Source organism: Aristolochia californica, unplaced genomic scaffold, assembly GCF_029961685.1.
Source record: "Aristolochia californica isolate CCGP_79_NKW_82.1479 unplaced genomic scaffold, dmAriCali1.0.hap1 SCAF_4, whole genome shotgun sequence".
NCBI lineage: Eukaryota > Viridiplantae > Streptophyta > Magnoliopsida > Piperales > Aristolochiaceae > Aristolochia > Aristolochia californica.
The window spans coordinates 46,500,955-46,525,704 of NW_027182103.1; the positions used below are offsets into that span (position 1 = coordinate 46,500,955).

The following is a 24,750-nucleotide window of genomic DNA, read 5'->3' on the forward strand; positions in this document are numbered from 1 at the left end:
ACAAAGAGTGAGAGTCAAGAGAGGTCCGACCGAAAAGGTCACTTTTACTCATTTTACACTGGACGAAATGAAAGTGAATGAATTAACAATGAATTCCTCCCATTGCAGGCATTAACGTTTTTGGGCAAGTGAAGGATTAGATTTTGTTAAATTTGAGTTAAGGTGGAGCTTGGGTATAGCACAGTATGTTCGTTGTTGTTTTTGGTATTTGATTGGTGTTGTCGTGTTGAAACGTCGTACTCTCTACCGAGTCCGTCGGGTGCTTCTCTGAAAACTGTAAGATACAGAGTTGCTCTTAGCGGTCTTAGAACACCGAAATAGAAACTGTGAGCTTCTGGCCATGTCTACTTTGATCCAAGCGAGGTATGCATTTAATGTTTTTTCTTTCAAGTTTTATACTGTAAACGATTAATCCATAATTAACGTCAATTATTTTCTGTAGAACTTCTTTAGTCGAGTTCCGAATCAAATCGGAATCGGGGCGAATAGAGAGATTCGCAAGCATCAAGCGATGCTTGCATCTGCCTTTCACAATATCAAATTCTTGCCTTTCCATAAAACCCAGCATTATCTTCCGACCAAGATCACTCACAAGTGAAGTGATTTCGTAGAAGAAAAAGAAGTAAAAGAAAAATGATTGAATGTGATTTTGGCAAATCAACCCAGATTGCGGATTAGATTTTGTTTTAGATCAGTATTTAGTCCAAGTATTTACCATATCTTTGAAGCCACTTAACTAGATTTTACTACTGAGTATGGAAATAATGGATTTATCTCTTCATTGGGGAGATATTTCTGACCTCACTTCCAGCTTTGCTTCTAATTATTTAGACAAGAGTGATAGAGATTTTCAACGAAAAATCTCAAGGGATAAAGAGATTTGATCTTCGTGGCTCGAAGCTTTTTGTATTTTGTATTTTAATTCTTTACCGGCTGTCGTTTTACTTGAAGAGGTGAAGAATCTTAGCTGTTTACAACTAAATCTAATACAGGGAGAAAAGGAAGCCTGGACGGCCGGCATTCCGATCAGTCGCAGTTTGACTACGGTCAAAGCCGCCCTTTTTACTCGCAGCTAAAAAGGAGTCTGAGTACGGGCGGTTGATTAATAGCTTCTATTATGTTCTTGATTGTTCTTCCAAAGAGATATCGATTCCAGCTTGATCCAACCTCCAAGGGACGCGTCTACGTGTGGATCCTCCATTGGAAGGAGTCCAATGAAAGCAGCTCTTCCATTGGGTTCAGGCTTCTAGAAGCCTAGCTTGCATGAGACAGCCATTAACTAATTATTTAACACAGTCGTCTCTTATCCTGATCTCTTGCTAGCTGCAGCCCAGAAAAACACGACAGTGAGGAAAGAGAAAAAATACTCCATCAAATCTCCTTTTTAGTTCAGTTTCTTGCCTCTTTTTTTTTTTTTACGCGGAACAGAGATCTATTTAAAAAGAGTTCTAGTCGGTGAGTGTTTGCAGACATCAGTGAAGATCACAAACACCCATATCCTCCTTTCGATGATGCACTGAGAGAGCCGTACAGAGCCATCGACATATCGAAATTCCGTAATCCGACAGAGGGAGATCTCGAAGACCAGGTGTCTGGGGTGTGAGACGTAAAGATCGTCACCCACAATGCTTATTCTAATCTCTGCCTTACCCGAATTGGCAGCCCCTCCAAACCCATTAAACAAAGATTACCCAGCTTTGTCGATGATTCCGGACAAGATTAAGAACAAGAAAGATGCACAGATGGTGCGGAAGGATTGGTTGGGGTACCGCTTTCGACAAAAACATCAAACCACCCACTTAATTTTCTGCTCTTCTTCGCACTGCAGATTGCTTCAAAAGAGCCACCACCCTCTACTAGTGCCTATACATAAGCTCCGAGGGGTACGTGGCTCCTGGTGGAGCCTTTTTTCGATTACTTTAACTTCGAATGATCTCGACTAAATCCTCCACATAATCAAACTTACCTTTAGCACGCTTGATTAATTCATATCCTTATGTTGCTTAACGCCACGGCAAGGCTCTTCGTCTTCCCGCACTCCCCCTTGGCTTGCTTTTTAATTTGTGTGTGAAGCAACTCATTTTTTTTTTCTTTTGCTACTGCAGACATCAGCAAACCGGATGGTCATCAGTTCCTTGTTCAGAAAACTAATTTGGACCCTTTTTCTGGAATACAAAAAGAATTGAGGTTCCCCGCATGTAACCATGTTTCCGTGAAGTTACGACAGTAAAGGAAGTAAAGAAGGATGACTGAGAGCCGTGAGACCGAGGAAGTGTGCTGGAGATCAAAGGGGCACGTGGCACCCAAATAAAAAATCGAAAAGATCACGGCCATCTTTAAAGAAAATGGGATGGAAGTGACATGAAGTTGATAGATTTTAAGGTAGAGTATATATATGTAGGAGCATGACAAGCTCCTGTCATACAAAGAGGGAGACAAGTTAAGGGTACTAGCACAAGTACAAGGAGTTTGTGTGTTGTGTGTGGGAGTTGCAGAAGATGGCGGGGCCTTTGGGGTGGGGGATTGTCGAGGAGGGTTGGAGAAAGGGGCCATGGACGGCCGAAGAAGATAAGTTGCTCATCGAGTATGTCAGTCTGCACGGGGAGGGGAGATGGAACTCCGTGGCCAGGCTTGCTGGTAACTCTTTTCAGTCCTTGAGATCTGATCTTGGTGTAGTTTTCACTCTAGCTCTAGCTCTGCTGGACTTCTGAGTTAGTTCTTCACTTGATGAGACTTCATTCTTCAACAAGGAAACTGGGTCTCAATAATTGGATCACTAGGCGCCTTTTTTAAGTTTTTTTCACCTGTAACTTCTGATATGTCTCATACGATGTTACTCTTGTATTTTTGGTTTCAGGGTTGAAAAGGAATGGAAAGAGTTGCAGATTGAGATGGGTCAATTACCTGAGGCCGGACCTTAAGAGAGGGCAGATAACTCCTCATGAACAGAATCTCATTGCGGAGCTACATGCCAAATGGGGAAACAGGTGAGTCACTCTTTCAGGGCATTATCTCGTATGTTTTCTTTTCTGAGAATTGAGATTTTTTTTTAGAATAAATCACTTACTAGAGCAAACCCACCATGCAGATGGTCGACGATTGCCCGAAGCTTGCCTGGGAGAACAGACAACGAAATCAAGAATTACTGGAGGACCCATTTCAAAAAGTTAGGGAAATCTTCTCAAAATGGGGAGAAGGCGAAATCTCGGGCTCTGAGACGCCAGCAACAGAAGAGGATACTGCAGCAACAGCTACAGCAGCAACAGCAGGACCAGCTGCAACAAGAAGCTCAAGCTGAGAGGAAAATGTTGTTCTTGTCCCAACTACAGGAAGGAGATTATAGGGTGTCAGTGCCACAACTGAGGCCAGACTTGGCCTTTATGAACCCAACCGGTCTGGAACAATGCCCGTCTCCCGTGTATCAAGGGGAAGGTTCCCTGCAGGGGACTTCGAGCGAGGAAGGGTTCCTCTGGAGTGGGCTGTGGAACTTGGATGATCTGAACCTGTGTTCAATGAGCAAAGGCATGGTCCAGAATCAAATGATAAGTTCCTTCTATCCAGAATACACAATCTGAATGTCCCAAAAGGGAAGTGATAGTAGTCTTTGGGTTTCTCATGTATTAGCTATTAAATCTTAAATGTCCAGTTCCGTCTCAGAAAATGCATTTGCTATCTTAATCTGATGACCTTGTAAGTCTAAAAGTAATTTGTATGATATCTGCAAGCTCTGGCGCCTGCGGATGATCAATTTTATGATATCGGTTCCGCTGGAGCATTACAATAATCGATAATCGATTATGTAACAGTAGCACAACAGAGAAGAGCTCAGTAACACAGTAAGAGGCATACCTGCGGTTTTTATTAAGTAAATGCTAAAAGAAGACAAAACCATTGAGAAAATCGATCACATTTGCAGGACCACTTCTTTTGCTTTTTCTTGTGTAGCCTCTACAGTTCCATTTACAGAAGAGGAAAGTCGATGACGTCCGAATCATGCTCCTCCTTTTCGAATCGATTCATATCCCCCAAAAATATTTATGCCTCCTCGATCATGGTTGATGAATTAAACTGATTTTTATTTCCAAAAACCGGATCGGAGTGCCTAACATGGATATGCAGAATGAAGAGACTGAACCCATTCTTGCACTTCTCAATTAATCATGAAAAGAAATCGATTCGTAAGTGGGTCCTTGGAAGTATGAGAAGTACTATCTTGTTCACAGCGTCCTGCTGCCTCCACCCTTCCCGACAGCCGGAAAGGAGAAGGGCACCAAGGCAAAAGGGTAAGCAGAGGGGACGTGCTCCGAATGGACTGCAAACAATCTTTTCAGTTACGTATTGTTTGTGCTTTGAACTTGGAACTTGGACGACGACATGGTAATAAACCGAGTTTTGACTGATCTTATTGCGGCAGGTTTGGGTCGTACCCAGACTCCATTGACATCAAAGATCAAACAGCTTTCCCACTTCTTCCTTATCTTTTCCAATAAACCTAACCTCCCCTTCTGTCCAAGGTAAAAGCTGGTCCATTTTTATCGAATCCGACCATCTAATATTTCTCTAAAGTCCTTTACAAACCACTTTCTCTGACGTTGCTTATCAACAGAGGTTCTGGTCAAGTCAGACAATGATTTTCTGGAGATGAATTTCAAATTGACCTACCTTACCTTTTTCACTCAGAAAGTGATAACAATCAAAATGGAATATGGATGCAGGTAGCATTCAAGCAATTGCTGCTGACCAGCCCTATCCAGAGAGCTATTGGCTCCTCTAATTCTAAAGAAAATACAATTTTTTCCAAGAATTATGTGTTAACGGCTAGTTCGTTCAATTCAGAAGTAGTGGTTGATCCAATTTTCTTTCAATTTCGGAAACAATGAGCCAAAATCTTTTATATTCGGAAGTTTATGAACCCACGTCCCTCCCATAGGCAGTTACAAAAGTTGATAAGTTTAATAGAAGGTTGGCTTATAAATAGAGTGTTTGGTCCCCAATCTCGTTCACTCATTCAAACCTTCAGTTTATACCATCACTAAGAGTGATCAAAGAACGAAAGATTAAAACAGAAGCAAAGAACTCTGGTGAATTTTACGGACTTTGGTTCGTATGGAATAGTATAATATTTTTAAATTAATGTAGTATTATAATAAAATAAAATATAGTAAAAACATAAGATATTAATATTTTCTAATATTATTTACTTTTGCAGATATTTTAATAAAAAATATATATATTCTAACGATAGATATTATATTTTATTATACTCTATTAACCTTTCACGTAACCTAAGACTAAGAGGACAGCCTGTCGCTGATACATGACATACATCAGGCATTACATTGACCATATTGATGATATTTATAGGTGTCCCCTTTTATACATATAAAACTTGAGCACTAGAGACCATATGCTGACCACCTTTTGACGACCCACACACTTGCCTAGGATAAAGACGGTCTGACCAAGTTGGATCACATTTGCTCGAATCGTTTAAAAATAAAAACCGATTGAAGGCGAGTCTTATATTAAATAAAATCTCTATCTTTTCTTTGTATATTATTCAAATAATCATTAAAAAATTAGTAATTTTCTAAGGGGACAGTGATAAATTAAAAACATACCAAGTTAGAGATTTCTTAAAATTTAATATAGAAAACGTTTCTGAATTTTTCAGGTACATTACATTTGTTGCCAGGCACTAACAGGGCCTAAAATGAAATCAATTCAATAGTGACGCATATTTCACAGCATCCATATGGTTGCACAGACAAACCAAAACCATTTTTAAAGGGACCTAAATGCCTCCAGACGCACGGATCAAATCCTGCATTTTCAAACAGCAGGCAAATCCCAAACATCGTGAGTTCGCGTACGCAGCCAATATCCACACCGCTTCAGAAGTTCACATTACAGATACGAGTATAAATTAGCTAAAAGATGGTAAATGAGAAAGCGAAACAAACAGACATCAATTCCCTCAAGAACAAAAGACACCCGAGTCCCAAAATTGCCATTATAATTTACTCAAAATTGACAACCATTTTACAAAAAATTACAACGCAGACAAAAATATGGATTGATCTTCATTTCTTCTCTTTATAGTATACTTCATAGGAACAGGCGTTCGTAGACCAAGACTATCTTTGTTTTCATATACACGGGGAAAAAAGCTCCTCACCTTTATCTCTCATTCCTAGTGAATATCCTTCTGCGATTCAATTGTTTGTAGGAAATCTGTCATCAGAAATATTGTGAATAACCTGAGAATGCCGAAGAAGAATCTCCACAAATCCTATACTATGCAAAATTCAATCCAAAAATCCAGGCTTGAGGCAGAAGGCGCACAGGATTATGCCACATCTAACATGAATTTGGTGTTTCATCTCCACTCTCTTCACTCGCATCACTGCATATCAAGAACACAGCAAGAACGTGAAGTAACAAACAAAGTCAAACCAAGCGAAAAAGGAAAGGGGACCACGCCTGACATAACTAAATCTTCAAGGAAACGTATAAGAAGAATCAATGGAAGACAATAAAAACGTAAGGATTTTTTTTTTTTTGAACATTAAATACACTTAATCTTAAATTCGGCACATCTGGAAATTGTTCGAAGCTTTCCCGAAACCCAATACAAAAGTTTTTATATAAAGGAATTAACTTTACTTACTATTGTTTGTTGAATGTTGAGAATTTTATTAAAGAAAACAAAACAGCCAAATAAAAGCCAACAGCAAAACGAGAGGCCAATTACCCTATGTAGGAAAGACAGATGATCAATAACAACAACAGATTTTGATCAGCTCCCTCCCTACCTAACTTATCCGTACCGAGATACACAGGACCAAGATATGATAAGAGGGTGGGTAAGATTCTGGAATTTAAAAAAAAAAAAAATAGCAGGGGTTCCAACTTTATTCTTGCACCAGCCAATCACAATGTTGTAGTCTCCTTCCATATCAAGAGGCACCACCATGTATCTCTTCTTGTAGATCTTGAGCCCATGAAAGGCCCAAGTTCAGTTTCCAAGGAATTCATGATGCTTTGAGGCTTTTGTGTCAAAACTATGTTTTACATGGCAATGGGTATGTAGAAGCAAGTCCTAATGTTGCAGCTATGGAAATTGTTGAACTCATGGAGGGTACTTTTATAACCTATTCAGTGAAATTACCTTCTGAACTACTTTTATTCAGAACACAATTGGTTCCATTCCTACTTATAAACTGCTACAAGAATCTTATTATTAGTATGTTTATGTATGTCATATATTTGCTTGCCAAAAGTTTCTGTATGTTCTCTGATTTGCTACCTTGATGTTTCACAATGGTTTCATGTTCGCTTCCTAATTTCACTTCTCCTATGGTTCCATTTTGTTGTGTTTCCTTTTAAGTAAACCATGAAAACAACATGCTCAAAATCCAATGAGTGGTGTGCTTCCTTTTTTTGCCCTGAAATGGTGAATGCTTTAATTAATGCTAGAATCCAATGTTGTCATGGGACAAACATAATACCTATGTTCAGGAAGCTTTGATAACCGCCGAGCATCCAAGCCTGTGATAAATTTTTGTGCAGCTTGAACATTCTCTGTCCCTGCCAAAAGAAACAGAGAAAATACCAATTTAGCCCTTCTAGATTTCTTTTTGAAGTGGCAAAAAATTTTAATAATAGCAGTAGGTGAAACGAAGATCTTTCAAAAGACTTTCAGAGCTTAAAATCCTCTCACCAACTCTCCTCCAAACCAGTCCACTAGTTATTTTTTATCGACCAGCAGAAGATTGGTGGATCCACAGAAAAACTGATCAGTAAGTATCAACTCCATGCCTTGCGCATGAATAAACAGATCTCATAAGGCATCAGTTGCATGTCAAATTCATGCACTTATGCACCACACTCACAGTTACAGGATCAAAGAACAAGAAAGACTCTGAATTTTCAGGAGCCTCACATTGAGCAACTTCTAGGTCAGTCAACATTCCTTGAACACTGTCCAAAAGATTAACCACCTCGACCATTTCGTTCCTGCTAAGCAACATAAATAGCTACACTTATAATTTAGATACCTTTTGTCAATTGGAAAACATGCAGTACACATCGTTCTGCAGCAAGACGAACAGGGCTGCTGCCATCTTTTAAACACTCAGCCAGTACAGGACCTACACTAGAAAGATGAGGCTGTATTGCCAAGGGATTTGCCTGCCATATTTGTTGGAAAAAAGAAACATACAAAATTATGCTTAAGTTTGATCACATAACACAAATCTCAAAATACAAAATTTTAGATCAAGCAAAATAGTTACACAGGATGTATTATCCACCTTGACCACTGTTTTCAGACCAGACAAAGCCCTTTTCCTAACTTCACTAGAGTCGTCCTGCAAAGCTGATACTAGAAATGGAAACAGTTGTATTTGCCCATTGAGGTTTGATGCTTCAGTTTTGGCCTGATAGACTAGGAGCCTCCCCAATGCCATAGTTGCTGTCTCACGAATTGGAAACTGTGATGCACAAAAGTGATCCAAACAATCAGCAGAAGAAATAAACATAATATTAGAACTATGAATATTGATCTGCACAATGATACCTTATCATCTTTCAAGGCATCCTTAAGGCAGTCTATAACAGACTGAAACACTGATGATCTACATACCACAGATGGACTGTGCCTAAATATTGATGAGAAAGAGAGGACACAGCCATGCCTAACAGACCATGTTGGTGCTGAAGCCAATTCCGTAAGTGTCTTAAGCATGTCAATTAGCTCATCCTCATCTGCATACTGCATAAAATAGCAGCTACGAAGTAAGCAAAAACTGAATTTAAAAAATCATGCTCCGTAGATCAATCACCAACATGTGGAGAACCTGTGAGAGAATGCCTAATACTCGTGCAGCAGAACTTCGAACTTGGTCATCATTATGCTGAACTAGAACTTTGAGGAGAGAAAATACACCAGATCTAATGGCACGGCTAACACTTTTGCCGGCATGTTTTATAACACCATAAAGAGCAGTCAGGACAGCCTCTCGTACCCCACCATCAGATGCCTGCACTGTAGCCTGCACAACAATCACAAAGAAACCAGAGACTCACCTAGTCATACTTTCCAAATATATAGAAAAAAATAACCCAAAATTCCAAGAGTAAATGGCTTCCTTTGTATTATGAAAACACCTCTTACTGCTGCTCTCTCTTCCAAGAAGTTTAAGCAAAATGGGTTTCAACATATATGCAAGTCAAGTCAAGTAAAAGCAAAAGAAAAAAGAAAACCTCACCTGCAATGTTGTCAGCAAGTCGTTAACTAAAGGGTCAACACGTGTGCTGAGAGCACTTAGCTTTCCCAGGGCAAGTGCAGAACTAGAACGGACAGGCCTAAGAAATTAACAGATGCAATGAACATCAGTAGAAAATTGAATGCTATCTAAAAGAATGAAAGCCAAATCCATGTCAACAACCTTGCACTGTCCTGCAGGCATTTAATAAATGTAGTTTGAAGCTGGGGAAGGAAAGGTCTCAGTGCCATCTGTCCTTTGCTTATCATAATGCAAAGTGTTGAGAGTACGGCACTTTTCACTTGCCACGGGAAGCGGTCACCAATGATACGGATCAGAGGCCTAAATAGAAGTCAAGAAAGTCAGAAAGTGATCAACAAACAAAATCTGTTTTCTTTTTTGAATAGATAATAGAGCAGATTAAATTGTCAACAGCTCAATTAAAAAGCCTGGAGTTCGTAGTATGATTCACAATAGAAATTATGATTCAGTTATCAAAGTTATGACTACGCATTACCTGAAAGTGGTCGTGAAAAAAATCAAAAGATGGAGCATTTCGAATTAAACAAATTAATCCAAGGCAAATTACACTAAAACTTGACTACTCTTTGAGCATACCCAGTAATTTTGACAACGAACTCCTTCAACACCTGCTCGCTGGTCACTTGAATCAACTCGCCCAAACCCTCTGCTGCTTGCTCTCTCAATTCCGCTGATCCACTAATTAGACCCTAAGGTGACAATGGAATAAAATAACATCTGAGGTCATCAAGTTCACAACTACAGGTTACTGCCTGAATGTCACAAGCAAATACACAGAAATGCCAAAACTGACTGAGATGCACTACTAGTAAATTTGCAAATAGAAAAAGAAAAAAATGGTAGGTAAAAAAATTAAAAACAATCATTACCTGTACTAAGTTTTTTAAATGAATATGTGCTCAGTATTTAATTTATGAATATGGGTACAAGCAAGTTCCATGGATTCAGGTTTCAGCTATTTGGTATAAATCATCATCAACTATAAAGATCATAGACAAAATCCATAAGGATCTTCATTGTGACTCCTCTCCATCACTTCATAGGGAACCTTAAAGAGGCTATATTTCATTAATTTTCCATCCATAACTCAATTCTATTTAATATCTCTTTGGTGGCAATGCCATTCTATTGTGAAAGAACCGATGGGGTGGCCTCCAAAGAAGTTATTCTGCAAGCAAATCCTTGGAATTAACATAAAATAACACCATACAGATTGCCACTCTTTCAATCCTGTATATGATTCAATATTCTGTTAACCTCAAAGACAAGTAATGAAGCATAATTGTGTGCTTCAGTATCCAAAATCAAAATAGTCCAGTGTTAACAAAAATGGTTTTATTTTTATGGGACACACTAGCTGCTCAGAACAAGTGTTAGGTCACACATCCACGAGGACAGAGTTCTCCAATTTCAGGCACTGAGTTTTTGAAAGTGAAGAAATGGAGGTATAGAGAATGACAAAAACTTTATTTGCCACATCTCACTGAGCTATATGTTATATCAGCATATCGTAAAGAGATTAAAAAATTAAATTAAATAATAATAACAATAAATATATCCAAATCAATTTTCACAATTATAAGTGAAATTTGCGAGAAACTTGGCAAACTTCCTCTTAGAATGACGTTTTATATGATATATCAGAGATTCAGAAAACCTGAAGATAGACTGGGAGCAACGGTTGAAGTGCTTTTGGCAGGCAAAACCCAGGTACAAGAATCGGTCCACCCTGTAAGTCAAAGGCAGAGAAATATTCAACCATCAGAAGTCTTTGACTCAAGATGGAAATGGCAATATATGACACTGGCTTGAAGAGCCCAGTATTGACATCACATACCTTCTTTTTTCTCCGTTCCTTATCTCTAGCTGTAGACACAGCGTCACGAACTAATTTTATATATGAAGGAAGCATTTTTTCAGGAACCGAACCAATAACTCTTGCTAAAGCTTCCCAAGCAGCCTGTTGAATGAGAAGTTTTACAAAATAGTTGAGTATACAAGCAGCTAAAATGGTTGAATACCAGCAGTTAACTTACCACAACGGTAGCTGAATCAGAATCACATAACAAAATAATAAGAGTAGACATCATGTTTGGGGCTTCTTCAACCAAATCTAGTTTGCTATTCTGAAAGAAATATCCAATCAGGTATGAAGAACCTCTTCTCATTAGAGCCTGAAAGGACAGAAAACAAGCGCTGATAAGCAGTTAAAAGACAACAAAAGATTCAAGCTTCTAGCACATAACACACCATAATCTGCACAACAAACCTGGTTATCAGCAACACCCTTAAGCAGCTCTGAGAGCAAAGAGTCCACACCTTCCTCATCAATGACCAAAACCACCATTTCTGCAGCTTTCTTTGCCAAACGTTTGACCTCCTATTTTTCCACCAGTAAACCAATTAAGAGACAGTGTGACAACATCAATTTTAAAGCTTCTAACAGATACTCTCTTTTTTCTTGCTTGGGCAGTAAAGGCTAATTTTAGGTAGACAACAAGGAAAACCCCTTCAAAAAGGTCCATATTTTTACTTCTGACCCTAAACGCCATTTTGGCACTTTTCAACCGCTAAATTAGAATATTTACCCCCTAAAAAAAATTTATAATTGTATTACACAACAAAAAGCTAATAAAGAATGATTCCAGCACCAATCAACATATAAATGCAACACTCTTGAATGAAAACTCGATGTTTAGTAAAGTGATGTGATGCCATGCAACAAAGAGGAAGAGGAACCGTTCAGTTTATATGACTTGTATAGCTTAAATGTATCAGCTTTGGGGGGAGAGAGAGAGAGAGACCCTGTCCCCATCAACCATCACGCTTGACATCAGCTGCTTGACGGGCTTCTCCCTCCTTTCAGCCAGCTACTCACAGCTTAGATCCTTTGTCCCCTTTTTGCCTAGTTTAATTTCTTTTAGAGGCTTTAGTATCGTAACTGCTTTCTTAATATAAGAATGGCAAGTGCTGGTGCTACAGACGGCTCTTGTGATAACAGTTTTCTCAAATGTGTGCTGCCACTTCCATGCTCTATTGTCTTTAAGCACTGGAAAATAGTCACCACCTTCAGAGACTATCCTCCCTCAACCTCCCCTCCGTGGCTTCTAAGATGGCTGCAAAAACTAAACTTTGATGCCAGCTCCTTGGCAATGCAGTCACAGCAGGCAAGGGTGGCACTATCAGACATCATTTGGGATCCATCCTCCTATCCTTTCAGGTCCTGCAGATTTTTGTGGCTTCTACGAGGCAGACATTTCTATCAAGGGCTCAGCTTTTCTCACAAAATTTCTCCTCCCCCATCATAAATAAAGCTGACTCAGCCATAGTTCACAAAGCTTGCTCACCACCCTTGGAAGTTGGGAATCTGTTTGATGTAATTGTCTCCATCACCTTGGGTTGGATTATTTAGTGGAGACATACCCTTCAATCAGCAAACTATTTTTCTGATCAGTTAGCCAAAGAAGGTGTTTTTCAGCAACTTCTTGTTGTAAGGAATCTTTTCCCTCAATAATCTCTGGGAGGGGTTCCCCTCCCTCCATGTATGATACTTGACCTTAATTAAAGCTTCTCACTATTTCCATAAGTAAAAATAATGGTGGAGAAAATTGTCATGGTAGAAAACATGGAAATTATGACAGTTTTGTTACTTCTAGCACAACAATAGCACAAGTAGTTCAAACACATAGAGGTGCTCTCCTCGTGATGTTTGTGTATTTCACAGTCAAGTTTCACTAAACTCCCACCAAAAATTACCACAATACTGAAAATTTCTGTTTAAGATGAATGGAAAAGGTGACCGAATAAAACTGCTTCTCTAAAATGATGCATTAGTTAAATGATGATGACATCATCAAAAAGGAGAAACCAAAAATATAAACCACAAATACGGCCCAATGGCTGGGCGGAAGAAACAGAGCAGAAGAAGAATTTACATATGATTCACATAATTCAAAGGCATACAATTCACATAAAATTTTAAGGAAATGGAATTGTTTTACCTCATCATCATCATCCATAGCAGATAGTAATGCAGGGAGTACTGTCCCAAGGTGAACATTGAGGCCTGACCCTGCAACATCCGCCAAGGCTCCAATTGCATGGGCATTGAAAGCTCTGCATTCACAGCACAAACACTTAAAAAACAACAAAGGGTGTGGCTTCATAAATAACAATAATAGAATAGTTATTGTAGAGGTCATTGAGGCTGGATCCGCATCCCCCTCAGTTTAGCTGCACCCAGTTTTCCACTCTATAGAAAGTTTTGGTACTATTCTAACAACAGCACACAAATTATTTTATCATTCCAAAAAAAAACAATTTTAAAATGTTAAACAACTATGGACAGACGAAAATAAAAATCCATAACAGGAGAAAATGAAATCTAAACCATTGGATCTAAATCTATTGGCTGAGTCAGTAAACGGGTGTGCATAAACCATATGGAATTACATAATTATGTAATTATAACAATATTCCTTATGTAATTATAACAATAGTAGAGTTAATAACAATAGCAACACCCTGAGTAATTGGGCCTCTGTTGCCGGTCTGTCCATGCCCAGACCCATCCCCATGGTTGAGTGGTTCCCCCTTGTGAGGGTGCCATTAAACTTTTTGATGGCTCCTGCCTTGGGGACCCAGAGCCTGCTGGTTCCAGGGGTGTTTCGGGATCATTCTGGTGCTTTCCTTGCCTCCTATGCTGGGCTTCTTGGAGTTCCCGACTCTACCACTACAGAGATTCAGGGGCTCAACATTTGGTTTGAAGATCTTCAAGAACCGTTACCATGGGCCTCTTCTTGTGAAAGGTGACTCCTCAGCCATTATCAGCTAGTGCTTGGGCAAGAAGGATCCCCCTTGGTGTCTTTGGTCTTATTTTTGTGAGACTCATGATTTATGTTCTGTTGTTGTTTCTAGGTCCCATATTCATATATCAGCTAATTATACTGCCAACTCCTTAGCTATAGAGGGGGTTGCCCTCCAATCCCTCAATGTAAGAGGGCCCCCCTCCTAGTCTGCTTTTCTCAAAAAAAAAGAAAAAAAGTAGAGTTAAAGAACAATAAACAGAGAAGACCAGCAGGACCACTTACGAGAGGGGAAGATGAACCAGCTTTGGCAGAATATGTGGCAAAACAGCTGCAGTTCTAACACTAAAAGAAAAACACATAAAAACAGATCTTTAGAATGGGTTTCAACATTACTCTTTTGGAAACAATTAGGTAAGACCTGAACAACAACGTCATTATCATCAATAGATCCATGTCCCAACTTTGATGGGATCCACTTGGTACAACCAAAAAATAAGAAAGACATGCAACCTACCTTAAAATTTGTTTAAGGCCATCAAGAGCAGTATCAGAAGTTTCATCATCTTCTAAAGCATGAAGAAGTGTAGGAACAATTTCATCAATGGCTTGCATTCCAGCACTCTGCACCCAAAGGTCTTGTTAATGATGCTTGCAAGATGCATCCATTTATGATTTACAAGACAAATGTTATGCAGTACCTTGTAGAGGGTACTGAATGCCAAGCCTGCTGCCTCACGAACTTCAGGTGTGCTGTTGAAGAAAATTGCCATAATGAAATTTTGCAACAGATAATAATACATTCGAATTTAAAAAAAAAAAAAGCAAACAGAAAATGAACCTATCGCAGAGAGCTGTACGAATGGTTGGTATAAGCTCATCCATGAAATTCAGTAACTGATGCTTGCCAGCACTAGCCATCACTTCACTTAAACCAATGCAAACACCCTGGAATTATAATGTCATTATTTGAAGCAAACATATTTAACAGCAAAGAAAAGGGGAACAAAGCAACCTAACGTAAGGTTCAGAAATAAGCTTGTAATAGATTTGTCATGAAACTATCATATACAAAAAAAATATCACATATTATAATTGCTTTTCAATGTGCCAGCCATGGTTTGACAAAGATCCTCGAATCAGTTTCAGTACTGTGCATAAGAAAATACATATTTGACTTCATATTACCCATTATAAGCCTGTGCAGTAATATCATTTAGATCACTATGTACTGGCCTACCAGCCCATAATGTTGCATTTGTGGTACCAAATACCACTACGGGGTACCATCTCCTATTCAGACACTAAACACTTGCTGAGTAACTACTGAATATCAACACAGCTAGCAACAAGTGCAACTACCCATAGCAGCTGAAAAGGGTTTTATGCCTGCCTCTGAAAAAGTGACTGTTTTGACCCTGTAGTCTTCAAAATGCCAGCAAGCGGGAAATTTAAGCAAAATGATCATAGGTTATTGATCCATGGGATTTCTGGTTGGTCTTTGAATCTGAAAACAAATCTCTCAAGTTTGCCTACCTCCTCTCTTGTTGGTATTTCTTGTTGTTACCCTAATGGCATTGAGTTGTTGCAAGGCCCCCATCCGTAGCTCCTCCTCCGTCTTCAAGGCGTTAAGGGCCTGCCTCAAAAAGCAGTCTCATAGTCTGTTTTGGTGCAGATGAAGCACAAGAGATCCCGCAGATTTTTCCGTCTTTCTCAGCTCGGGCCCTCTATCTTAAAGCTTGGAGCTCGTTAGCCTTTTTGGTTATCGCCATAACCAAAAAAGAAAGATAGATGGTGTAGAGCACAGCTGCAATTTCTCGGGTATGGTAGAAGCCATAGGAAGCAACGGCAACCAAAGACTCTCAAATGGCTGTAAACCCAGTACTTCCTAAATCCCACTTCCGAAGAGCAGATGTCACGCTCACAGCAAGCCAGGAGTCAAGCTTGGATAGGGAAAGATTGAGAAGAAAAAACTTCAAATAAGACCATTTTAGAGCAAAGCTGGGTAGTGAACCTCATTGGTGGATGTCTGGGGGGAACCGTAGAACCCTCTCTCCTATATGGAGAGCGCTATATCTTCTGCTCCCAAAATTTCAATCTACAAGTAGATTCTATGCTGGAAATGGTAGATCGCTCAAGTTTTGGGACGACTTGTGGATAGGGCAGGAACCTCGACAGACTGCTTTCAGAAGTCTTTTCCTTCTCACCACTCGCAGAGAAATATCAGTAGCTGAAACTTTTGAGGGGGGAGGGATGAGCCTCCATCCTAGAAGGGATCTCTCGGATAGTGAGGCATTAGAAGCTAGCCGATTGTTGGATTTAGTCGCTTCGTTCAAAATTCGTCCTTGGGAGGCTGACAAGCTCATTTGGTGGCCGGACAAAAAGGGGTCTTTCACGGTCTCATCGGCATACGGATTTTTAAACGGTAGTAATTCGGCATGGAGGGAGAATGGGATCAATTTTGTATGGCGTTTATGTGCCCCTCCAAAGGTAAAATTCTTCATGTGGAGTGCCTGTCAAGGTAAAATCCTCTCGGCTGATGTATTGCGAAGAAGAGGTCACCCTCTGTTTGATCCCTTATGTCCATTTTGTAACTCTGAGAACGAAACTATCAGACACATTCTACTACACTGCAGTTTCTCTTGGAAGGTATGGATCAGCATCCTTGGTAAGTTTGGGCTTCAATTCTGCATGGCGGAGGACCTCCTCACTTTTAGTAACTCACTTTTGGGTACCTCTATGCCGCGTCTTGGAAAGATGATGCTCTCTGCCTGTTCCAGTTTCATCCCGTGGGGGCTTTGGAATGAACGGAATAAAAGACGATTTGATGCTAAAAGTGAATCTGTAGACCGGGTTGCGGACAGAGTGGTGGGTCACATATCTACTTGGCTTTTAACAAAAAAAAAAACATTTTCTCCCTATCTGGGTTCCTCCATTCGTGAAAATTGGAGAAACTTGGCTTTGATACACATTGGAAAAAAGCCTCCGGTCATGCAGGAATGGACTCCTCCAACTCCTGGTTATCTCAAGCTAAATTTTGATGGTTCATCTCTTGGCAACCCTGGTATCTCTGGTTATGGTGGAGTAATTTCAGATCATTCCGGTAATCAGCTCTTCACGTATGCGGGCCCCCTTGGTATTTCTAATTCTACGAATGCAGAGTTACAGGCTCTCCTCTCCGGTCTTCGTGTTTTCAAAGAAAGATGTAGTGGGCCCATCCAAGTTGAAGGGGATTCTAAAGTGGTGATTGGATGGTGTGAGAGAGTGTCTTCTCCTCCGTGGAGACATTGGGATACATTTAAGGAAATTTTAGATATTACCTTGATTGTTTCTTGTTGTTGGACCCACATTTCGAGATCCGCAAATTCAACGGCAGATGTACTTGCTAGGCAGGGAGCTACCCTACAATCTCTGGTTGTAAGGGAAATGCTCCATCAAACTTTGTAATTTTCTTCTATTTTATTAATACATCTTTATCAAAAAAAATAAAAAAAAATCAAATGGACTTTCTCTCGGGGAAGCCTAAGCTTGGTTTGCCGACCCTAGGTTATGGAGTCCTAGTTCTCCAGGGATGGGATGAAGAAGAGAAAGATGAATGGTTCCTTCTCAGGACACTGAAACCTGAATATTCAGTTCCCTTTCATCAAGGATAGATTCTTTCAGAAATTGACTGCCCAGGGAAAGTTGAGATTCTTTCACATAACCTTGATTTCAGCTGCCCAAACACATACCCTATTCCAGTGGTATAGAACCTTCGTGGAGCCCTCAGGCTTCTGTTTTTACGCTGTGTATTAAGTTGAAAAAAGAGATGAGGCATTCCTATTCCAGCATACCATGGCACCTGGATTTGTTATTGGCTTGTCAACCATTTTTCACCAAGGATCTTCCTACATGAGGCAGTCATTAAAATTGAAGCAACCATTACACAGTTATTTAGTCTAGTTTCAGTCTTAGAAATTTCCCAATCTAATCATTTACCTAGAATGTTATTATGACAGGAAGTCTTATTTCAGGAGATCATTCTTTAATAAAAGTTTTCCATTTCATATTAGTTTCTTTTGCCATAATAATGCCTTATATAAGGCTTCTCCTATTCATACTTTTTTTCTGAAACTCCTATTCACACTTGTTGACCAAACATTTACACAACCTATTAATCTTAAACAAGAAATTCCAAATGACAAAGGACAAGTATGACATAGGTAAAGACTCAAGTAAGACAACATTACAGGCGAAAGGGGAGCCCTCAAACTCCAAGGGGAAAAGCATCCCACAGGTAAAAGCTAGGGATAAGAATGTACTGCCTTCATTTTTCATTTCCTTTCGTTGTTGAGGGAGATCTTCTGCAGTCATTAGCTGGTTCTGTAGCGTTTACTTTGCTATTAGGATGAGATTTGCACACTGACAGATTGCACTCAGAATTCTTGGGTTCATTCAGTTCAAAGCAAATTCAATAGCAGATTATCTGGCATGGATTGGTGCATCATTGCAGTCTTGTTGTTTGAGACACCCATCCGATAGATTTAGTGACTTGATTTTTTGTTTCTTCTTTTCCTTTTCTTTTTGTTGCATATTCTTCTTTTTTTTTTTTAAATGTGCATATTCTTGTCTCCTTACTAATGTGCTCATCATTTTCATAGAAAAAGAGACCCAACAAGAAAATTTTCTGGACACTGAGGCTGCAACAATAAGCACTGCATTTTTTTGGCATTGGAAAAATTATGAGTCAGAATTATACAGCAAGACTTGCTCATTAGGACAAATTATTCACAAGTAGCTCAGCCAACTTTCTTTAATAAGCCTCTAAAAACTTCGAAGACAAAAAACCCATGCTATTGCACATCAGAATTGGTAGATGCAGTTTAGGCCGCTGAGAATAGTATAGGACCGAGTACCAGTTGCATCAGCAGGTACACCCCATACAGGTGACTCCAAAATCTGATACATTTTCCTGTTGTGTGACATACTCACATACAGCAGATACACCCGATAGGACTGAGTACCAGTTGCATCAGCAGGTACACCCCCCTACAGGTGGCTCCAAAATCTGATACATTTCCCTGTTGTGTGACATACTCACATACAGCAAACTATGCATGCAATATGTACAGTAGAAAGTAACTAGTCTTTCCTCTCACAAGCCTGACACTCTAGCCCCCTGTATTCCCACAACAAGTGGAGCCAATCTTCCCAGTCCTCAGAAGAGAACCCAAAGGGATGGAAGGAGGGGTGTAACAATAACCTGTCATGTCATCTTTTTTTTTTTGGAATGAACCCTGTCACGCCACCTTGTGTGCATCTTTGAAGAGATTCAACATCTTGCTCGTGGCCTCTCTATCACTGTCTTTTGAAAGGCATGGCCTCTCTATCTCTTAGGCTCACATTAATTGTTCCACTAATCTAATTGCTATTAGGTTAGCTATAGAGAAAGTGATCAACAATCCATCACCCTATGCAGCCACCCCTTTTCCCACCTCTTTGTTATCTGCTTAGTATTCTCAACCCTCGTTACTTTCGAGTTAAAAAAATTCCTGGTTTAATTTTATTTTAATAACATTCTCACTATTCAAAAATAATGGAGCACAAAACAACATCAAAATATTGAAGTGGGAAAGCTCAGGCTCCAATAATAAGGTGAGCACAGCCTACCTAATTGTTTTTTTTTCTCATCATCATGAAAATTAACAGAGTCTACAAGAACACTTACTTGTCTTCTGCCAGGGTTGGGGTCTTTTAGACCTTGAGCTAAAATTGGAATAATAAGGGGTAGAACTCTTTCACCAAGCTTCCTAACAAGCTCTCCCAGAGATCTTCCTGCAACCTGTGAAACAAAGAAAACAGTGACGAGTAAACAATTAAAAAAATAATTATAAAGGTCACAGCTAAGAATACCAGAACAGAACAAAAGATACCTGACGCCTTTCTGAGGATGATGATGCAAGAGAAGAGATAAGGGTGTTCATAAGAACTGGCATAATTTCTTTTAGAGTCTTCGGAGTGTTTGCCACTATTGTCTTCCAAACATGTAATGCAGCCTAAAAAATGCCTCAAAAATGACAACAAAGTCTACAAAAGAGAAAACTTGACATGTACTGAGTCCAAAATCAAGACATGACCAACGAGAAAAATTGTTGTACCTGTCGTACTGATAAGCTGACATCAGTCCGAACCATATAAACTGCAGCAAGAACTTCATTGCGCTTATCCCTTCCAAGCACTTCAATGATAGCACGTCCATGTGCTTCAGTACTAGAACCTTCATCGTCACTTCCACCTTCCAGAATTGCTTTCCCAGATGTTCCCGCAACCTGGACAAAAAAATTCAATCCACTAAGAGTTCATGATTATTGTAAACTGATTAGGATGAATTTGATGAGGTAGATTGGTTAGGATAAACCACCTTAAACAGAAGATCACCCAGCAATTCCACAGAACTTTGACGAATACGCCAATTGTCATTAAAGATACCATCCTCCACAGCAGGAAGAAGCAGAGGCAAAGACCTGTTTTGACATTAAAGGGAACAAAGAAGAACCTGTTGGTGACATTTAATTACCAGCCACAGGCTAGTTAAATACTGCAATTAAGAAACAATAGCAATCTCACGTTGTGGCATAGTGCTCAACCAAGACATGACCAGAACTGAGAGCAGCATCACGAACGGATTCATTCTCATCAGCAAGGCCTATAAGACTGTTAGTACCATATATATGACAGGCGAAATACATCAAACTAATACAACTGTGAACTTACCATCTAAAATAGCAGGAAGCACCTGTTGCAGGTAATTCTGAAAGACAGTACCCAAAGACCTAGGCAAATACTGCACAAAGAGTTCAAGCAGAGATGATAATAAGCAACATTAAGCACTACATCCAACTTAAGAGTGCATAGTTGCATGTGTGAATGTTTACCTTGAAAAGTGTTAGATGCCCATCACGAACAGAGGCCTTTAGATGCGCACAATTCCGTATAATGTCAGGAAGGATGAGCTCAAAGTTCTCTTTGCCAAGGGCAGCTAGGACCTGGATACATGTGGGTGCTTAACAGTTAACGAGTACTAAAAAAAGTAGTAATATTGAGTTTATAACTTTTGGGGACCAATCAAGCATTTTAAGGGCAAGCAACTACAAAATAAACTAATAAGATAAAGAACTAAAGGGCTGATAGCTGTCCAAACACATATTAAACCTGAAGTGAAGCTACCAACAATTTTACATCACAAATTTGGGATGCCAAAGCTAGCTCCAGGGTGCCTAAAATGCTGAAGAAAATCCATCCTCTTGCAAAGGATCACTATTGCAGTCTTTTTGTTTTTAATCCATAAAGGAGTACTGTTTATGGTAAGGCTATCTTTTTTATGAAATGTGGTGTATAAACTATTAAAAGATAGAGTAAAGTACAAACAAACCTAGGCTATCTAATGGATAAAATGCATAACCACAAGTTCCAACTGTTTTTTTCCTTTTCAAATGTATCAGTTCCAATGTAACATGCCCATTGAGCCAAAGTCTCATTTCAATGGTGGGACCCTCTTTTAAAGCCATCCACATGACCCATCAACAGCAAGCTCACTTGATGCCTTTACTACAGAAATAATTGAGAAAAGAAAATTCAGAGGTTTCAAGGTATCAAATTTTGACAGCAGTTTCATTTGTCTACATCTGAAGCAGATATTTCTCACCAAACCCTGTTTTACTGTTTAATTCATGCCCGCCTGACTCAAGTTCCAAATACTGTCAACTGTTTGGCATACTTGGTAACAGTTCATTATACATTTACCTAAAAAATTACCCAATGAACTCAAGGACCACAAAGATAAAAGAGCCAGTGATATGAGAAGAAATTCGTAAAAGCACAAGACCAATTATGACTGTAAAACACCACCCCAAGAAAGAAGGAAAACAAGGAAATATATAATGAATTGGAGACCCTAGTTAAAAAAAAAAAAATGCAATGAAACGGAAACAAAACAAAAGTTTTGATAAAGTCTCATTCAAAAGGCAAAGAAGAAAAGATGAGGAAAGAAAATGAGACCTCACTCAGCCCTTGAGCAGCACCCGAGCGTTCAACGTTACTATTTTCAGACTTAAGTGTATCTAATAACCATGGTACAAGATCTGGGAAGTTCTCTTCTCCCATTCCTTTTATAAGAGAACCAAGAGCCCTGGCTGCAACACCTCGAACTTCAGGAATTGGATCAACAAGAACCTGTTTTAATATACAAATCCATCAGTAAGCAATAAATAAAAGAAAATTTCTCTCCAGTACAAGACAAAATTCCAGGAGAACACCTTCTTGACTTCAGGAAGTAGTAGCCCAATATAGGGAATCATGTCCTTCGGCTCAGTCACTAATGAGCACATATTTCCAACTATCTGGGCAGCTTTCTTCTTAGTGTCAGCACTTCTCTCCCTTAACCCTCTATGGACAATAGGCACCAACAATGCCAATGAAGGTGCATCAACTGAATTAATGAAAGTTGTCTGCAAAAAAAAATATGAACCATGAGAAGAGTTTTCATGGAAAACCTCAAAAAGAAACAGTAAGATAGAGAAGATTCAGAAAATGCATGCAGGAATTCTTACTTGTAGAAGAATATCAAGAGAGTGTTTGGTGTACTCATTAGGATCTGTAAGACCCATCAGAAGGGTGGGGACGAGTGCTGCTATCTCAGGATTCTTTATCACACTACCAACCTGCTCAACAAAGAACATTATCACGGAGGAAAAAATAAACAGACAGAAATAGTAGATTGCATAATTATAAATTTTGTTCCATATAAGAAAAGAAAAAGTTGGACAGAAGTGAGACTTTCATGTAGAGAGAGACAACGCATGACTCCACCGATGGGTAAAATACAAGGCTTATCGAGGACACCTACAAAGAGTTAGAAAGTAACTCGACTACACAGAAGAGCAATCATCACTCTTATCGCTTCCAAACTAAAAAATTGTAGCTGCTAAACACTCCAAGTTATCAGCAAGTTAGAATTGGTGCCCTTGATTTTTTAAGCAGGGAGCACTGCAATCCCTTTTACAGAAAGAACTGGAATTTTTTTTTTCATTCAGACCCATTGAGAAGGTAGAACATGACAGACACTGAAATGATTTCAAGCAGAATCTGTCACCTGCTGAAGTGCCATCTGTCCAGCTGCCTGAACTTTGGGATGTGTGTCAGTCAGTACCTGACAGGTAAGAATAGAATTGTATTAAGTAAAAGGACAATCCATAAATAAATGACAAGCAGCTAACACTACAGAACAGAACATTAAAATAAATAACTACTACTGAACAGAAAAAGTTCTTTTTATTACAAACCTCTGTCAGTTTGGGAACAATCTTGGGGAGACACTGAGACAGCTGCTGAGGAGCACAGTAAGCCATAGCACCAAGTAGTTGTACACTACTTTGTTTAGTTCGCCATGCCTTGTCCTCCAGACCCTGTAAAAACAAATATTTTAAACAAATTTTATTTTTTTAAATGATAAAATAAGATCTCGTTTATTTTAAAAAAATATTTTAAACAAACTTTTCTGATAAAAACCATCACAAGGTAAATTGCATACAAATAAAATACCTTCAGCAGCGAAGGAAGAACAAGCTTCACCCCCTGACCAGTAAGTTGAGACATCATAGCCCTCGCAGCACATTCAGCTGCTTCTCGTACTGCAATGACTTGATCCGAGAATGACACCAGAAGCAAAGGTAACATTTGAATCACATATCTGCACAAGAAACAAAGAGTACATGACAAAATGAACAAACCCACCGACAAAAACATATAGACAACAGTAATGATGTTGACATACGGTTCAAACAATTTGCCAAGCTTCTCGCACATGCACTCAAATCCAAGTAAAGCACCTTCACGGGACTTTGCCAAAATCCTAATTAAAGAAGGTTAGGAAAAGTTTTACTAATAAAAGACTGCATGAATTAAAAGGCACGTTTGGCTAAAAAGAAATATCATTTAACCTGTCTTCCAAACCCCCTTGTAATGCTGCCATGATGCCATACTTTCTAAGAGAAGAGATACCAAAGCCTTTAGCAACCCCAGCAAGACCAAATGCAGCCCCACGACGCTCCCCATACTTATCACTATGCATCAATTGATTCAACAACCTGGAAACAAGTGCTTGAGCATCATCCTGAACAAGAAAAAGTTTGAGAGACAATCAGTAATATATTGAATAAAGAAATGTTTACAAAAGCAACCATCATATTTAGTACATTAAAAAGGAGGGAAGGTCTAAGATGGTTGCCAGAGTAAATTATACAAGCGTAAATTAAGCAATATAGTAAAAAGAAAGTTGATTTCTTTTAAAATGAGAAAGGTTGAGGAGCAATTTGGAAAATAAATAATTAACCAATCACAGAACACTTAATTACATGAGGAACATATTCACATATAGAATGACCTCCATTGTCAACTTAAAACAACAGCATGATGAAGTTCAGCAACAAAACTTCTCTAAAGTAACATTAACTTACTTGTTTTGAGGACATCAATGGAGACAAGCAGTTCGAAACAGCTCTTTGAACTGCCTCAGATGGTGTGTTCAACACTTCTAACAATTTCTCCACAACAGCATGGATTTTAGGATCATCCTGGTTCGTCATATACAAAAGAAA

General features: G+C 39.2%; 2 protein-coding genes across 8 annotated transcripts in view; one reads left to right on the plus strand and one right to left on the minus strand.

The window, feature by feature from the left end:
- The first annotated feature begins 2,498 nt into the window (after window positions 1-2,498).
- On the plus strand, window positions 2,499-3,575 carry LOC137963476 (MYB-like transcription factor EOBI). The gene is made up of 3 exons (XM_068810592.1): window positions 2,499-2,637; window positions 2,858-2,987; window positions 3,089-3,575. The coding sequence occupies exons 1-3, from the start codon at window positions 2,499-2,501 to the stop codon at window positions 3,573-3,575; spliced, it is 756 nt and encodes a 251-aa protein (XP_068666693.1).
- A 2,055-nt stretch (window positions 3,576-5,630) lies between these two features.
- Window positions 5,631-24,750, minus strand: part of LOC137963832 (protein ILITYHIA) — a 32,608-nt gene continuing 13,488 nt past the window's right edge. For 4 of the 7 annotated variants that reach the window (XM_068811043.1, XM_068811040.1, XM_068811041.1 and 1 more), the window contains 34 exons: window positions 24,610-24,726; window positions 24,094-24,266; window positions 23,928-24,005; window positions 23,696-23,843; window positions 23,437-23,559; window positions 23,247-23,303; window positions 22,705-22,815; window positions 22,411-22,602; window positions 22,154-22,327; window positions 21,031-21,141; window positions 20,870-20,939; window positions 20,723-20,801; window positions 20,517-20,619; window positions 20,254-20,424; window positions 20,029-20,151; window positions 19,824-19,937; window positions 14,958-15,064; window positions 14,818-14,869; window positions 14,634-14,740; window positions 14,402-14,461; window positions 13,313-13,427; window positions 11,581-11,691; window positions 11,348-11,485; window positions 11,149-11,271; window positions 10,969-11,040; window positions 9,888-10,000; window positions 9,453-9,611; window positions 9,273-9,369; window positions 8,862-9,056; window positions 8,582-8,776; window positions 8,316-8,495; window positions 8,061-8,193; window positions 7,512-7,590; window positions 5,980-6,406 (listed from right to left, as the gene is read on the minus strand). In XM_068811043.1, the coding sequence (XP_068667144.1) occupies window positions 6,361-6,406; window positions 7,512-7,590; window positions 8,061-8,193; window positions 8,316-8,495; window positions 8,582-8,776; window positions 8,862-9,056; window positions 9,273-9,369; window positions 9,453-9,611; window positions 9,888-10,000; window positions 10,969-11,040; window positions 11,149-11,271; window positions 11,348-11,485; window positions 11,581-11,691; window positions 13,313-13,427; window positions 14,402-14,461; window positions 14,634-14,740; window positions 14,818-14,869; window positions 14,958-15,064; window positions 19,824-19,937; window positions 20,029-20,151; window positions 20,254-20,424; window positions 20,517-20,619; window positions 20,723-20,801; window positions 20,870-20,939; window positions 21,031-21,141; window positions 22,154-22,327; window positions 22,411-22,602; window positions 22,705-22,815; window positions 23,247-23,303; window positions 23,437-23,559; window positions 23,696-23,843; window positions 23,928-24,005; window positions 24,094-24,266; window positions 24,610-24,726 (4,026 nt within the window). In that variant the 3' untranslated portion in view covers window positions 5,980-6,360. Of the gene's footprint in view, window positions 5,825-5,979; window positions 6,407-7,511; window positions 7,591-8,060; window positions 8,194-8,315; window positions 8,496-8,581; window positions 8,777-8,861; window positions 9,057-9,272; window positions 9,370-9,452; window positions 9,612-9,887; window positions 10,001-10,968; window positions 11,041-11,148; window positions 11,272-11,347; window positions 11,486-11,580; window positions 11,692-13,312; window positions 13,428-14,401; window positions 14,462-14,633; window positions 14,741-14,817; window positions 14,870-14,957; window positions 15,065-19,823; window positions 19,938-20,028; window positions 20,152-20,253; window positions 20,425-20,516; window positions 20,620-20,722; window positions 20,802-20,869; window positions 20,940-21,030; window positions 21,142-22,153; window positions 22,328-22,410; window positions 22,603-22,704; window positions 22,816-23,246; window positions 23,304-23,436; window positions 23,560-23,695; window positions 23,844-23,927; window positions 24,006-24,093; window positions 24,267-24,609; window positions 24,727-24,750 lie in introns of those variants that run through there. The other 3 variants (XR_011115248.1, XR_011115247.1, XM_068811039.1) reach the window with 3 other exon arrangements.